Source organism: Bos taurus, chromosome 1, assembly GCF_002263795.3.
Source record: "Bos taurus isolate L1 Dominette 01449 registration number 42190680 breed Hereford chromosome 1, ARS-UCD2.0, whole genome shotgun sequence".
Classification (NCBI taxonomy): domain Eukaryota; kingdom Metazoa; phylum Chordata; class Mammalia; order Artiodactyla; family Bovidae; genus Bos; species Bos taurus.
This window is the reverse complement of record NC_037328.1, coordinates 149,257,148-149,274,123: the sequence shown is the minus strand read 5'-3', so window position 1 is coordinate 149,274,123 and position 16,976 is coordinate 149,257,148. Positions and strand designations below refer to the sequence as shown.

The window sequence follows — 16,976 nt, the reverse complement described above, 5'->3', positions numbered from 1 at the left end:
AAGTCCAGTAGAGTATAACCAAGGTGAGGGGCTTGTACATGGGTACATAGAGCCCAGGGGAGGATGCCAAGGGATCCGTGGGAAATAATGCAACAACAAAATGTCCATCAGCTGATGATCAGGTCAATAAAACATGGTCTATCCATACAATGAAATATTCGGCCAAATAGCGACACACGCTGCAACATGATGACTCTTGTAAACGTTATGCTAAATGAAAGAAGCCGGCCACAAAAGGTCACATGTGTAAGGTCCCATTTGCATCAAATATTTAGGAAAAAAAATCCAGAGAGCGCTTGCTTCAGCAGCACATATATTAAAACCAGAATGATACAGAAAAGATTACCACGGCCCCTGGGCAAGGAGGACATGCGAATCTGTGAAGCATTCCACATTCTAAAAAGGATGTGGTGCATATGTGCGATGGAATATTACTCAGCCATGAAAAAGAATAAGATACTGCTATTTGCAGTAGCAAGGATGGATCTGGAGATTGTCGTGCTGAGTTAAGTAGGTCAGGCAGAAAAAGACAAACATGTGATGTCACTTATATGTAGAATTTTTTTAAATGGTACAAAAGAACTTATTTACAGGACAGAGATAGAGTCACAGAGTAGAAAGCAAATTGGTGGTTGCCAGAGGGAGAGGAGAAAAAGGATGGATGGGGAGATTGGGATTGACATATATACACTGCCGCTGCTGCTAAGTCACTCAGTCGCTCTTTGCAACACTATGGACTGCAGCCCACCAGGCTCCTCTGTCCATGGGATTCTCCAAGCAAGAATACTGGAGTGGGTTGTCATGCCTTCCTCCAGGGAAGAAGGAATTAAACCTAGGAATCAAACCTGCGTCTCTGATGTCTCCTGCATTGGCAGATGGGTTCTTTACCACTAGCAACACCTGGGAAGCCCCATATATACACACTGCTGCTGCTGCTAAGTCGCTTCAGTCGTGTCCGACTCTGTGCGACCCCATAGACAGCAGCCCACCAGGCTCCGCCATCCCTGGGATTCTCCAGGCAAGAACGCTGGAGTGGGTTGCCATTTCCTTCTCCAATGCAGGAAAGTGAAAAGTGAAAGTGAAGTCGCTCATCGCTCAGTTGAGTCGACTCTTCTAGACCCCATGGACTGCAGCCTACCAGGGTCCTCCGTCCATGGGATTTTCCAGGCAAGAGTACTGGGTGGGTTGCCATTGCCTTCTCCGATATATATATACGCTGCTATGTGTAAAACAGATGACTAGTAAGGACCTTCCGTACAGCACAGGGAACTCTACTCAGTACTCCATAATGACCTATATGGGAAAAGAATGGAAAAAAGAGTAGATTTATGTAAATGTGTGACTGACTCACTTTGCTCTACAGCAGAAATTAACACAACATTGTAAATCAATTAGACTCCAATTAAAAAAAAAAACAATAATAACAAAAAGAAATACAGAGAGACAGAAAGTAGCTTAGTAGGTGTCAGGGACTGGAAGGGTTGGGGGGAATGAGACTGACTGACAATGGAAATGGTTCTCTTTGGGGAATAATGAAAATATTCTGGAATTAGAGGAGATGGTTGTGGAACTTTGTAAATATACTAAAAGTGGGATGTATACTTTAAAAGGGTAAATTTTAGAATATGTGAGTTATAACACACATAAAAAAACAATTTCTGCCCCAGAAATTGGATTGAAAACAGTACAAGAAATGCAAGTACAAGCAAACCACAAGATAATAGCAAGGCTGAAAAACACCTTCATCATAACCTCATCTTCTACATTATCAAGGTAGAAAGATTAGATGAAAAGATGGCAAAACAATTGAAATTTTCAAGAAGAATAACTGATTATGGTGTACGCCCAAACTAACATAGCATCAATTATACTCAATTAAAAAATAATTGAATTAACATTATCAGTGAACCTCAAAGCATATTTTATACCTTAGATATAATGACCATATGTTTAAGACTATGAGATTCTCAATCTAGTATTTTACAAAATTTCATCAAACTTAATGATAAACGTTTAGCAGATTGTTTTGTGATCTCTTGTTTAAGAGATCTTGGGCTTCCTTGGTGGCTCAGACGGTAAAGCATCTGCCGGCAATGCGGGAGACCTGGGTTTGAGCCCTGGGTCGGGAAGATCCCTGGAGACGGGAATGGCAACCCAATCCAGTATTCTTGCCTGGAGAATTTCATGGACAGAGGAGCCTGGCGGGCTACAGTCCACAGGGTCACAGAGAGTCGGACACGACAGAGCCACTAAGTACAGACTTTAACACAGAAGTGCAAAAAGAAGCACACCACTGGGATAATACTTTTTCTTCCTATTTAAAACTGGTTAACATAGTAAACAGAAAACAATACAGCAACAAAATGAAATGCATTCTTTTGTTAGCAGACGGGTTGGAAGACTCAATGAAAATGTGGTAGAAATTTGGAGAAACACAGATTACAACAAACTATTCAGTGTGGGAGGTTTGCAGTACTGCTGGGTGAGAGTTCAAAAATGTTTCCAGCATGTTTCAGCTTGTGGTATTTGCAAGATTCATTCGGAGCTACTTTCTGTGAGCCATGAAAAGAGAGATGTGTCAGGGTAGTTGGCCTCAAGCATAAATTACTTATTCAAAATAATACACTTTATGGAAACCTGGCAAGTGTAACCATTGCTGGGGTGGGTACTTTGATTAGTAAGATTCCAGAGGAAAGGTAGAAAGATGGTCATTTACAAACTGCATCATTATTAGGCAAGCTATTGCAGGAAATAAACTGAAGGGGAAATGCAGATTTTAGAAAATACCATCAATTGGATTTTTTTTTTTTTTTTTTTTTGGTAAATGAAGGGAAATTGAGACTGTGGGCGATAGGCCTGGAAATCCCATGGACAGAGGAGCCTGGCGGGCTAGTCCATGGGGTCCCAAAGTGTCAGACACGACTGAACTAGTGTGTATAGGTTAATTCCAAACTCCTAATTTATTTTCCCCTCCCCTCAGCTGCTTTTTTAATGCTAGGGACACATGATCAAAAGTGGGGAACTCATTCAGGTTTGAGCCTTTGTGAGCCAAACCACAGTCACCAGCAAGAACATAGGAGCCCCAAGGCCACCATCTCCCGCATCACAAACACCCTCATGCACTCACAGAGCCTGTGACACCGTTACTGCCGTGGCTACAGGGTCTTTATTTTCCACATTTGCACTCAGCTGGCCATATGCTAAGCAATTTAAGGAAAGTTGACCATGCGGCACATTTAAAATTCTGGTGCCCTGAGGGCTAGGTTTGGTTTCTTCAAGGTAAACAGGTGATTGGGCCAGATTTTTTTCTCAGTAAAATGGATTTATTAGAAAAGCAACACAAAGCCAAACATGATGACTTAAGCTGCATCCCAAACATCACAGGGAGGGAGAATAAGAGTAAGACTTCTAGTTAACTAGATAAAGAGAAAGTCATCTTAAATCCTTTCTAAAATAAGCTCCGTGTGTGTGAGAGAGAGTTGCTCAGTTGTGTCCAACTCCTTGTGACCTAAAGCACTGTAGCCCGCCAGGGATTTTCCAGGCAAGAATTCTGGAGCTGGTTGCCACTTCCTCCTCCAGGGGATCTTCTCGAACCAGGAACCGAACCTGGGTCTCTCACATTGCGGGCAGAGTCTTCACTGTCTGAGCCACCAGGGAAGCCTACCAAATAATGCCCAAAGGAATCGTTAAGATTGGAAAAAGGTTATTTAGACAGTAAGTAAGACAATAAAACTAAAATAAAAACATTAAAAAAACATTTTTAAAGAAAAATTTTAAGTATTTCTTTCAAGAGAAAGAGCAAAAAAACCCCAAAAAACCCAGATGTTGGCTACCTTTGGACAGAGAAAGAGGAAGATAGGAGAAGGTGACTTTTACTTTACAGCAGACATTTTTCAGTACTGTTTGGATTGTTAGAATATTTGCATGTGTCTCCTATTGTTTAATATTAATGACTTATTTGAGCATCGAGGTTATAGGCCATTTTACTTTCATTTTTATACTTTTCCTGCATTCCTAAAAAACACAAATATAAATTGAAGAGTTAAACATAGAAAAATCCTGACAAACTTAAAAACTTTAAAGCAGGCACTGATTTAATGTAAAATGTCAAAGAGAAGGTGATTATCCAATGATTTTGTCTTTCAAAATATTTATTTCAGGTAGAAACTAGGAAGACAATCACATGTAAAATAGTTCCATAAAAAACTTTGACAAATACACTCATCTGGTCATTAAAAATAAAAACCTGAAAATAATATTACATTAAGCACTTCGATTGAAAACAGTGTTTTGTTATTTAAGTAAAAAGCCCAAAGCAGTCCCCAGTGAAGAGCTAGTAAGCTCTTCTGTTCATACACACAGCCCTTAGACAAGAATCATAAACATTTTTATCCAGAATGGTCTCCCATCCCCAAATTCTGATCTTTTATTTTTGTTACTCTTATGGAAATTATTCAGTGTGTTAATGTGCTTTTCATAAACTTTTTTTTCAGAATGCCTAAACAACCACATCAACCTTGAAAAATAAATCATTTTTATAAAAGTGGTTGTTGTTGTTCAGTCACTCAGTCATGTCTGACTCTCTGCAACCCCCTGGACTCTAGCACCCTAGGCTTCCCTGTCCTTCGCTATCTCCCAGAGTTTGCCCAAACTCATGTCCATTGAGTTGGTGATGCCATCCAACCATCTCATCCTCTGTCACCCCCTTCTCCTCCTGCCTTCAATCTTTTCCCAGCATCAGGGTCTTTTCTAATGAGTCAGTTCTTCACATCAGGTGGCCAAAGTATTGGAGTTTCAACTTCAGCATCAGTCCTTCCAATGAATATTCAGGACTGATTTCCTTTAGGATGGACTGGTTGGATCTCCTTGCAGTCCAAGGGACTCTCAAGAGTCTTCTCCAGCACCAGAGTTCAAAAGCATCAATTCTTTGGCACTCAATTTTCTTCACGGTCCAATTCTCACATCTGTACATGACTACCAGAGAAACCATAGCTTTGACTGCTGGGACCTTTGTTTACAAATGTGGACGTAGCCAAATGAGGGGTCTCAGGTTAAGTGAGAGGCAAGGGTGGGGTACTAATCAATATGGAATGATTTGTCATTTAATCGGCACAGTGACACTGCTGGGTGTGCTTTGAAGGCCGGCCCTACCGGGTAACAACCTGCATTAATGCAAACATCTTGGATCTAGAATCCTCTCTCGAAGCTATGAATGAGATGCAAAGAATCACTCGGAGGAGGATGAGTAAAAGCCAAGTCCTGGGGGCCAGCGGGGTGCTGGCCAAAGGCAGTCAAGTCCTTGTATGCCCAGTGGAAACGTGAAGTGTCCTGGGGCAACTGTCCCGCAGGGCTGTCCTCAGGGCACGTGCGAGGTGGGCAGGTGCAGGAGAGACAGACTCACACGCATGAGGGGCAGGCAGCGGCCTCGGGGGAGTCAGCGTCGGGGGGTGGACCCTTCCCATCGAGGCCCCCGGGCCGCCGCGCCGGGTTTGCGGCCCCATCTCTGGCCTTCCTCTCTGAGCCATCTGCCACCTCCTCGCGCTGCAGGGCGGAGAGCTGGGTGTCTTCCTCCAGCTCCTCCTCTGACTCAGACTCGTCATTGTAGAAGTGGATGGTGGCTTGCACGGGGAAACTGGCCAGCACCTTCTCCCCGGAGCTCTGCAGATACTCTTGACGCTTAGAAATGGGCAAGTAGAGTCTGAGATTAAAGAAACAAGTACACCGTTAGTCAGCCTGAAGACAGTTTTCAACCGCACTGAGAGGAGCCTTTTCTTTAGAAGCAGCTAACGCCCAATCTTCCTCTCTCATTTTGCCTTCAGTGTGGACAGCATTGTTTTTTGTTTTTTTTTTTTTATTCTGCGCACAGGACACAAAACTGAGCAAGTGGGGGCACCTGGTGATGAACCCCATTCTAGGTCAGAAATGAGCTACCGAGGACTCCCCGGGACAGCCAGTGGTTAAGGCTGCGCTTCCACTGCAGGGGGGCGCTGCTTGGATCCCTGGTAGGGGAACTAAAATCCCACATGCTGCCAGACCCGGAACAAACAAAAATCCCGAAACCTGCTCTTTTGGGGCTTCCCTGGTAGCTCGGACGGTAAAGAATCTGCCTGCAAAGTGAGAGGCCTGGGTTCAATCCCTGAGTCGGGAAGATCCCCTGGAGAAAGGCATGGCAACCCACTCCAGTATTCCTCCCTGGGAAATCCCATGGAGAGAGGTCGCAAAGAGTCAGACATGACTGAGTTTTCTCCAGAATCCCCAGAGGAATCACCCCACATTAGTATTTTTAAAGCTTCCTCAGTGATTCTGGGGCTTCCCTGATAGCTCAGTTGGTAAAGAATCTGCCTGGCTCAGCTGGTAAAGAATCTGCCTGCAATGTGGGAGACTTGGGTTCCATCCCTGGGTTGGGAAGATCCCCTGGAGAAGGGAGAGGCTACCCACTCCAGTATTCTGGCCTGGAGAATTCCATGGACTGTATAGTCCACGGGGTCGCAAAGAGTCGGACACGACTGAGCGACCTGCACTGCACTTGCAGGGATTCTACAAGAACTGAAGACTATGGTGTGAAACACCAGGAGAATGTCCTTTATCCCCAAATCACTCTTTGATCAGTCTGAGGGGCTCGAAATTTCATCTCCAGCAGTTACTATCTTTCAAATCAGATCAGATCAGATCAGTCACTCAGTCATGTCCAACTCTTTGCGACCCCATGAATCGCAGCATGCCAGGCCTCCCTGTCCATCACCAACTCCCGGAGATCATTCAGACTCACGTCCAACGAGTCAGTGATGCCATCCAGCCATCTCATCCTCTGTCGTCCCCTTCTCCTCTTGCCCCCAATCCCTCCCAGCATCAGAGTCTTTTCCAATGAGTCAACTCTTCGCATGAGGTGGCCAAGGTACTGGAGTTTCAGCTTTAGCATCATTCCTTCCAAAGAAATCCCAGGGCTGATCTCCTTCAGAATGGACTGGTTGGATCTCCTTGCAGTCCAAGGGACTCTCAAGAGTCTTCTCCAACACCACAGTTCAAAAGCATCAATTCTTCGGTGCTCAGCCTTCTTCACAGTCCAACTCTCACACCCATGCATGACCACAGGAAAAACCATAGCCTTGACTAGACGGACCTTTGTTGGCAAAGTAATGTCTCTGCTTTTCAATATGCTATCTAGGTTGGTCATAACTTTCCTTCCAAGGAGTAAGCATCTTTTAATTTCATGGCTGCAGTCACCATCTGTAGTGATTTTGGAGCCCAGAAAAATAAAGTCTGACACTGTTTCCACTGTTTCCCCATCTATTTCCCATGAAGTGATGGGACCGGATGCCATGATCTTCGTTTTCTGAATGTTGAGCTTTAAGCCAATTTTTTCACTCTCCACTTTCACTTTCATCAAGAGGCTTTTGAGTTCCTCTTCACTTTCTGCCATAAGGGTGGTGTCATCTGCATATCTGAGGTTATTGATATTTCTTCCTGCAATCTTGATTCCAGCTTGTGTTTCTTCCAGTTCAGCGTTTCTCATGATGTACTCTGCATATAAGTTAAATAAACAGGGTGACAATATACAGCCTTGACATACTCCTTTTCCTATTTGGAACCAGTCTGTTGTTCCATGTTCAGTTCTAACTGTTGCTTCCTGATCTGCATACAAATTTCTCAAGAGGCAGATCAGGTGGTCTGGTATTCCCATCTCTTTCAGAACTTTCCACAGTTTATTGTGATCCACACAGTCAAAGGCTTTGGCATAGTCAATAAAGCAGAAATCGATGTTTTTCTGGAACTCTCTTGCTTTTTCCATGATCCAGCAGATGTTGGCAATTTGATCTCTGGTTCCTCTACCTTTTCTAAAACCAGCTTGAAAATCAGGAAGTTCACGGTTCACATATTGCTGAAGCCTGGCTTGGAGAATTTTGAGCATTACTTTACTAGCGAGTGAGATGAGTGCAATTGTGCGGTAGTTTGAGCATTCTTTGGCATTGCCTTTCTTTGGGATTGGAATGAAAACTGACCTTTTCCAGTCCTGTGGCCACTGCTGAGTTTTCCAAATTTGCTGGCATATTGAGTGCAGCACTTTCACAGCATCATCTTTCAGGATTTGGAATAGCTCCACTGGAATTCCATCACTTCCACTAGCTTTGTTCGTACTGATGCTTTCTAAGGCCCACTTGACTTCACATTCCAGGATGTCTGGCTCTAGGTGAGTGATCACACCATCGTGATTACCTGGGTCGTGAAGATCTTTTTTGTACAGTTCTTCTGTGTATTCTTGCCATCTCTTCTTAATATCTTCTGCTTCTATTAGGTCCATACCATTTCTGTCCTTTATCGAGCCCATCTTTGCATGAAATGTTCCTTTGGTATCTCTGATTTTCTTGAAGAGATCCCTAGTCTTTCCCATTCTGTTGTTTTCCTCTATTTCTTTGCATTGATCGCTGAAGAAGGCTTTCTTATCTCTTCTTGCTCTTCTTTGGAACTCTGCATTCAGATGTTTATATCTTTCCTTTTCTCCTTTGCTTTTCACTTCTCTTCTTTTCACAGCTTTAGGTTTTATTAATGCCTCTAATTCCAGGCTAACCAGGGTAACAATACTCTGCCGAGAGGTGACAGCACAGGCTAGGTTTACTTTGATGAAGGAAATGACAGCTGGAGAGAGAGAGGCTGAGAGAAATAGAGAGAGGCACACAGAGGAACAGAAATGCTGAGAACGAACCACTTGCCTAAAATGAAACTTAAAAGGCTTAGAGCAGTGATGGTCCCGATCATTGTCAACAGAACTACTGAGACGGCAGAGGTTCAACCACAGTACAGCATCCACCCAGCCCCTCGTTTTCTCCACGCCCACAGTTAGGAGGTCTATTTTGCACTAGGCAATATATTAACTTATATCCTGGGAGAAAATAGAAAGGAACCTAAATATCTAAGTGAATAAGCAGATATATACATATACAAGTCACATGCAATTAAACGCATGGAAAAATGTATAATGAGAGACATAGACAAAAAGTATCAACACAGGGGATTTTCCTAGCTAAGATTCCCAGCTCCCAAAGCAGGGGACCCGGGTCGATCCCCGGGCAGGAAACTAAATCCCATAAGCTGCAACTAAGATCCAGCACAGCCAGTAAATAAATAAATATATATTTTAAAGTATAGATATAAAAAAAAGACGCCAATTTCAACTTGCAACTGAAACACTGAATAAATAAATGAATAAATTCTAGATATCCAACAGAATATTCTTGAAGTTCCCTAGAGTAATCATAACCAAATAATGTTGGGAAATACACTGAATTATTTTCAATTTTTGAAAATGTATACACTTGAAGACACTAAAGTGTACTGAAGCTTATATTAAAAGGAATGATATATTTCTATGGTGAAGTTAGATATTACCTGACAGGATGCTGAAACCCAAAGGCCCCCTTCGATCCAAAGGTTTCTTGATCACCCGCAGGCTCAAGCTGCAAGGACAGACACATACAAACACAGACACAGTCAAGAATCCTTTGAAAGGAGCACCCTGAAGCCTTTAAAAATAAAATGTAAGTAGCCTGCACTTCGGAGAAGGCGATGGCACCCCACTCCAGTACTCCTGCCTGGAAAATCCCATGGACGGAGGAGCCTGGTAGGCTGCAGTCCATGGGGTCGCCAAGAGTCGGACACGACTGAGCGACTTCACTTTCACTTTTCACTTTCATGCACTGGAGAAGGAAATGGCAGTGTTCTTGCCTGGAGAATCTCAGGGATGGGGGAGCCTGGTGGGCTGCCATCTCTGGGGTCGCACAGAGTCGGACACGACTGAAGCGACTTAGCAGCAGCAGCAGCAGCAGCCTGCACTTGGGCCTTCCCAGGTGCTGCAGTGGTAAAGAACCTGCCTTCCAGTTCCTGAGATGCAAGAGATGAGGGTGTGATCCCTGGCTCGGGACGATCCCAGGTGTAGGAAATGGCAACTCACTCCAGTATGATTGCCTGGGAAATCCCACGGAGCCTAGTGGGAACTCCCATGGGAGCCTAGTCCACGGGGTTGCAAAGAGTCAGACACGACTGAGCACCCATGTGTGCACAGCCTGCACTTGTTAGGATCGGTTCCAATTTTAGAGACAATTTAAACAACTGAATAGAATACTGATGAGCTCCCCTTCCTTTGACAGTTGTCACAATGTCCCAGCACTGTGAGGGGTCCCAAGACGGAAAGATGAGTTGGACACAGGCCCCCACTTCACACATTTTAAAATCTAATGGGGAAAGACACACATGGAGGCAAATAAACACACTATAAAAGCATCAAGCAGTAAGATGCTCACTATTTTAAGCAAGGAGGGAGATCAGGAAAGGACTCATTGGGAGCCTGGCAGAGACATCAATAGCACTTGGGTATTCAGTTCTGGGCCCATCCACCCATCCACGGTGGAGCAGAGCATCCGATTCTGAGGGTCAGGAAAATAGACAGCATAGGTAGGGAAAGGTAGAGCCCAGTGTGAAATGAATGAGAAACTGCCCTGGCAAAAGGGCTCAACAGGAAGTTGAATCTGGATACTGAACACCTTGAAAACACATGACTGAGTCTAGGTTTCATTCTGGAGACAGAATTCAAGACCATTAATGATTTCTGAGCTAGGGGTTCAACAATGAGCTCTGTATTTTAAGGATCACGGTGGCTGCTGGAAGCAGCGAATAGCATAGATTGGTGAGGTAAGGGCTTGGAGGTCTCTGGCAAGAGGTGACAGAGATTTGAACTCAAGTAACACCAACCAAGGGGCTTTCCAGGTGGCATTAGCGGTAAAGAACCCACCTGCCAATGCATGAGACATAAGAGTCGTGGGCTTGATCCCTGCATCAGCAAGATCCCCTGGAGGAAGGCACGACAACCCCCTCCAGTATTCTCGCCTGGAGAATCCCTTGAACAGAGGACCCTGGTGGACTCCAGTCCACAGGATCATACAGAGTCAAGACACAAATGAAGCAACTTAGCATGCATGCAACACCAACCAGAAGGGAAGAGGAAGACAGGTTCCCAAGGACATGCATAGCATTTGAAAGGTAAGACACTGCTCTCGGTGCAGGCCCTGAACAGCCAAAGCAATCTTAAGAAAGGATGACAAGCTTGAACCATCACATTTCTTGGTTTCAAACTATTAGTATATTACAAAGCTATAATGAGCAAAACAATAGTCGATCAAAATAAAAAACAGTAGTCAAAACAGTATCAAAAAGCTATTGGCTTAAATACAGACACATAGATCAACGGGACAGATTAGAGAGCCCAGAAATAAATTCATGCATTTATCATCAATTAATTCATAACAAGGGGCCCAAAAATATATAACGGGCAAAGGACAGTCTTTTCAATAAACGGTGTTGAGAAAACTGAATAACCACCTGCAAACTGGGCCCTTATCTTACACCATACAGAGCACATAACTCAGACTGAGTTAAAAACTTAAACGTGGTTATTCCCTGGGTAGGTTAGGACTCCACGCTTTCGCGTCCATGGGCTCAGGTTAAATCCCTGGTCGAGGAACAAAGATCCCTTCAAACCACGCAGCTAAAACAAAACAAATAAAAACCAGGAAACAAACAAAACAAAAATCTTAACAGGAAGACCCGAAATCATAAGCCTCCTTGACATTTTATCAGCCTTATTTTAATAACATGCTATGTTGAGCTAAGGGAAATAATGAGGGTCTTTGGAACAAAATCTGTTCCATAATGAAGTTCACTGTTTGGCGGGGGGGGGGGGGGGGGGGGGGGGGGGGGTGCGACGCAGGTCGGGGGAGGGGGGTGGTTCCAGGAAGTCACGTCTGCGCTAAGCTCTTTTGTAATTATTGCTGTTGTTTAGTGGAAAGGGACATCAAATGGGGGAGAGTGACCCCGCCCTGCTCAGGGGTTTGCGACTTTCCCTTGACTTCAGATTGTATTCTAATTTTGGTCCGCTGACCTGCAGTTCAGGTCCCTAGGCAGTAGTCCCCTCCACCCCCACCCCTAACGTCCCAGGCCAATGACATTTCTCAAGAAATACAAACAGGGCTTCCAGTGGTTAAGAATACGCCTTGCAAAAAAAAAAAAAAAAAAGAATACGCCTTGCAAGACAGGGGGTATCGTTCAGTCCCTGGTCCGGGATGATCCCATATGCTGCAGAACAACTAAGCCCTTATGCCAAAACTACCCGGCTCTAGAGCCTACGAATTGCATGCAACTAACCGAGACAACTGGGCTCTGCAACGAAAGGAGTCACCTCAGTGGGAAGGCCCGTGCACCACAGCAAAAAGTAGTCCCCGCTAGCCTCAACTAGAGAAAGACTGCGCAAAGCAACGAAGACCCAGAGCGGCCAATAAATAAATTAAAAGACAGTTTTTAAAAAAGAAACATACAGCATAGCTCAGGAGCCGAACAATTCTCCCTCTTTGTCGGGAGGGGGCGCTGCTGAGTAAGAAGCCGGCCCTCGCCTCTCCTGCTTGCGCTCACCTGGCCGGGGCTCCCGGGAACCCAGAGCGGTATGGGGGGTCGTTCGCCACTGACCTCTCTGTCCGGCCAATCGGACCCTGCAAACAGCTGGCCAGTGGGGAGCCGGGCAGCTGAGCTCTACAGCTCTTGCGAACACCCACTCTCCACCCCACCCCACCCCACTCCCCCGCAAAAAAATCCATGTGCCTTGTGGATGATCCATAGAAAGCTGCTGTAGCTTAACATTTTTCTGCCAGTAATCTTCATTTTTTTTCTCACCAATGACCTTCTCATCATAATAGAAAACAGGACTACCTTACACTAGGAAAGTGTGCTGTATTTTTTATTCTTGCAAACAACTGGTAGACTGCACATATTTTTCATTTAAAAGAAAATTGGATAATTTTTTCTCCCAAGCACTTTTTAAAATCTTATGCTTACAAACTTAAGTTTGGATGCAAGAGAAGGAATTACTTCCCATTATCTAGTTATTGCAGGTAAGAATAATTGGGGGCAAGAAAAAATTATATTCCGCATTCATTTAATATAGATTTGATTTGCTTCACTCTTTAAATAGTAACTGAATTAAAACTCCCATTATTCAGACTAATTTAATGAAGGAATCTAAATATCAAAATGCCAGAGAAGTCTGAACCTGAGTTTCTTATCAGACTAGAAATAACTGCACACTCTGCCATAAGTGTTACCTAATGGTCCTTCCTAGCCTGATTAATTCTGGCACTTTAAAAGTCAGCCATTTATACTTTAAAATATGACAAAGGACAGGTGAATTCTATGAAAGCAAGTCATTACTCCAGTAAGTATAAAGCACTTTAGTTACCAATGCAGGAGACAAAAGAATAGTGGTGGCGATTAATCTTGCCCTCCAAAGCCCTCAGCTGGAGTGTGTTTGCTCAGAAAGCATGACTTAGGAGCACTTGCAGACAGGGCCCAAAGTTTCAGAAAGAGTCAAATGGCAGGTGGAGACTTCACTGCACCTTCTGGGCCCTCCAGACAGAGCTCTGCCCATATTTGCACTAGGGCACCAGACTGGTGCTAATCTTTTGAGCCTGTGCTCATCTTTTCTCTAATTTGAGGGGGACCAAGGCCTTCTCTCCCCACTACCTGCTGTGTTACCAGGGGGAAGAAAAACGCAATATGGAAGAAACCTTTTACGATGTCCTTGAAACAGTTCTGCCATCATGGCATTGCTTTTCAAGAAACAGAAGCAAGCCAGAGCCAATCCGTGTCTGAGTCAGACCCCATCAACACCTGACCGGCAGGGTGCCCACTCCCAGACCCCAAGGCAATTCTGCGTTAGATGACCCAGGGAGGGACTGGCCGAGGAGGCCTCTCCTGGTCCCTTCATTGTAGAGATGGTGCCGCTTTCTGGCCAACCGGTTGGTATCTACAAGGCCCACACACTGACCTTACCTCACTTCCAGTTCTGGTGGGCTCAGCTTCCTGAGGGGTCAGGGTCCAAGGTCTCCATGGAGTTTGGCTGGAAGGACAGGGACCAAGAGTGAACCACAGCATTTTCTGCTTTTAAAGCTGGATCATAAGAGTTATCACTCTAATCATTTCTAACGTCTGCCTAAATGTCACTGGACACACCAGAATGTTCTTTCAAGTTCTCAGTCTGTGCGTTAAGCCTGTGCTGTGTGTGTGTGTGTGTGTGTGTGTGTGTGTGTGTGTGTTTCTCCTGCCACATTTCCAGTTCTCTGCCTTCACCGGGCTTTGAGAACTCCCAAATCTGATACACATTAGTTGAGAAATTTCTCTCCCATCCTGGCTGGATTCTTCAGTTCGTTCTCCCCACTGTAGCTGGCTACTTGGTCGCCTATTCATTTCAACCTCATCTCCCTGACTACTGAAAGATCAGGACTCCAGAGACCAGTCTGCAGAGTTTTACCAGGCAAAAAAAGCGGGACTGAGTTTCTCCTCTCTGACCGCCTGGCCACCAGCCCCTTCTCCACCTCCCCTGCTAATTTGATTTTAACTTGACTACCTTAAAAGGGGCTGGTATCCCCCACCCCACGCCCCGCACCGCCGGAACAGCGAACGCTGAACCCCAAGCACGGGGCAAACAAAGAATATCACCAAGGATGTGCCGGTCAACAGGACGCGACCCACCCCCTGCCCCCCGCAGGGCTCGCTCAGCGGCCAGCTCGGTGGGTTCCAGATCTAGAAACGGAAGCTTTGGTCCACTGCCGGCCGCCTCTGGGGCCTCCCCAGTTGGGAACGGAGCTCAGGAGCCGAGAAGATTCTGCGTCCCCGTCTCACGCCTAGGAACTTGCGGGGCGTCGCCGTCGGGCTCCAGGGTTCCGCCTGGTCACCCCGTGATCAGCGCGGCCGGAGCATCCTGCCTGCCTTGCCCGCACCCACGCGCCGCGGGGACGCCCTCACCTCTCGGGCCCGCGCGGCGCCGGTGGTCCCCGGGGACCGTCCCCGACGCAGTGACAGACGCGTCCCCGCTCCTCCGGGGCTCCGGCCGCCGCCTCGGGTCTCATGATGCCCTCGGAAGACGCGGCGCCCGCGATCTGCCGCGCCTTTAACCGCTCCGGCGAGGGCGCTCCCCGACCCGCGCGCTCGGCGCCAGGTTTAAAAACGGGGGCGGGGCGGGGAGGGGACAAGGAGACCCGGGAGAGGGTGGGGTGCACACCGGAGAAACTCCGGGAGGGGACGAGCGAAGGTCATGGGAGGCGGGGGGACCAGGCCAAGGAGCGGACTCGGGACGCCCAGGGGGCAAGGGCGTGGGGGCGGGGGACAAAGGAAACCCCGGGAGGGTCGCCAGGGGCAGGGGCGAGGAAGCTGGGGAGGGGACGGCGGGAAGTGACCCGGGACGCCTGGAGAGGGGGGCAAGAGGGGGGCACGTGGTGGGCACGGGGGGGGCGGTCTTCGCCCAGGGGTCTCCCCCTCCCGGTGCTGGAAAGGCGGGATCCCTGGCTTCTCGCCCTTCTGGCGTCTCCGCGGCCCTCGGGTTTTGGCTCCTGCGCCAGCATCTAGGTCTCCAGATTGGTGGAAAATTCTCACGTCCACGGCTGTTAAAGCGGCCGCGGGGTTCGGGGCTGGGGCGGGAGGAGCGGTTACCCAAGCCTGTGGACCCGCCCTGCCTTCGGGGCTGGACCGCGGGCGCCGGGGACGCACCGACTGGGATGCGGAAACTGGCGATGGGGCTGCAGCTTCGCTTCCAGGCGGCGGAAGGCAGCCGACAGACCTCTCGCACCCTTCTCGCCTGGGAGGCCTTGGGACCGGAGGTGGCTTTTTCTGGGAGTGGGTGCTATTTACCAGCTGAGCCACAGGAAAGCCTAATGGAAATCCGTCCTCAATATTCATTGGAAGGAGACTGATGCTGAAGCTGAAACTCCAATACTTTGGCCACCTGATGCGAAGAGCTGACTCATTTGAAAAGACCCTGATGCTGGGAAAGATTAAAGGCTGGAGGAGAAGGAGACGACAGAGGATGAGATGGTTGGATGGCATCATGGACTCGATGGACATGAGTTTGGGTAAACTCTGGGAGTTGGTGATGGACAGGGAGGCCTGGCGTGCTGCAGTCCATGGGTCGCAAAGAGTCGGACACGACTGAGCGACTGAACTGAACGGAACTGGGTACGATTTTCCTCGGGATAGCTCCAGCCCCGGCACAGAAAGCGCCTCGATGGGCCGGGAAGGTGCGCGAGCCCTGGGAACACCTGGCCCGGCTGCAGGGCTCTCGGGGGCGTGGCTGTCGCGGTCCCCAGCGCTAGGGCAGGAGTGCTGTTTCATCAGCAGGGCCCCGCGAAAGAACCTAAAGGTGGCCAGCCTAGACTCAGGCCCCTCGCTTACAGACGCCCGATCCCCGCCGCCTCTGAGAACGCCAGCCTCCATTCTGTGGCTTGCAGTGAAAGTGAAAAAAGTGCAAGTTAGTTTCCTATCCCATGGACTCTAGCCCACCAGACTCCTCTGTCCATGGAATCCTCCAGGCAAGAATACTGGAGTGGGTTTCCTTTTCCTTCTCCAGGGGATCTTCCCGACCCAGGGATGGAACCCAGGTCTCCTTCACTGAAGTCAGATTCTTGACCATTTGAGCCACCAGGGAAGCCCCCTGACTTACAGTAATGGGTTTTTTGTTTTTTGGTTTTTTTCAATCAAAGAGCTTCAGAGATTAAAATGTTTCTGAAACGGAGCAGGATTGTGTGGTCCTTGCTCCCTCACCATGTCTTCTGCCTGCCTTTTGCCTGTGGAAGACTTTAGTCAAAGAATCATCAAAGAAGTGAGAAAATGCTGAAACAAAGGAAAACAGTCAAAGGAGACCAAATGATAATAATGTAGTCATTAAGCACAGTCAAGGACCTTTAGTTCTTTCTCAAGGTCTATAGATAATATTCTGAGCCGTATCCTGTGAGCTGTTATATAGATACTGAAACACCAGGTGGGGAACTTAACTACATGATGACCAGCCGGTACCCAGGATACGAGCTGCCACGATTCTGAGAACTGATCACAAAGAAATGGGAACAAATGGACCCTGGAAGTGAAGAGTAACTGAACCTAAAAGA

The 16,976-nt window shown here is 47.0% G+C and overlaps 1 protein-coding gene and 1 non-coding gene across 2 annotated transcripts; one reads left to right on the top strand and one right to left on the bottom strand.

Annotated features, from left to right (window-relative positions):
* The first annotated feature begins 292 nt into the window (after positions 1–292).
* On the top strand, positions 293–399 carry LOC112448285 (U6 spliceosomal RNA). The gene has a single exon (XR_003036656.1). It is a non-coding gene; the product is annotated as a U6 spliceosomal RNA (small nuclear RNA).
* A 3,674-nt stretch (positions 400–4,073) lies between these two features.
* RIPPLY3 (ripply transcriptional repressor 3) lies at positions 4,074–15,197 on the bottom strand. The gene is made up of 4 exons (XM_003585709.5): positions 14,842–15,197; positions 13,870–13,936; positions 9,385–9,452; positions 4,074–5,698 (listed from the first exon to the last, which is right to left on the bottom strand). The coding sequence occupies exons 1-4, from the start codon at positions 14,943–14,945 to the stop codon at positions 5,398–5,400; spliced, it is 540 nt and encodes a 179-aa protein (XP_003585757.2). The 5' UTR covers positions 14,946–15,197; the 3' UTR covers positions 4,074–5,397.
* Positions 15,198–16,976: the final 1,779 nt, after the last annotated feature.

Coding starts and splice junctions, on each gene's coding strand:
- RIPPLY3 (XM_003585709.5), bottom strand. CDS start 14,945: ATGAGACCCGAGGCGGCGGCCGGAGCCCCGGAGGAGCGGGGACGCGTC. Junction 13,937..14,841: donor GCGCCGCGCGGGCCCGAGAG/GTGAGGGCGTCC, acceptor CTGTCCTTCCAG/CCAAACTCCATGGAGACCTT. Junction 9,453..13,869: donor CCACCAGAACTGGAAGTGAG/GTAAGGTCAGTG, acceptor CTGTCCTTGCAG/CTTGAGCCTGCGGGTGATCA.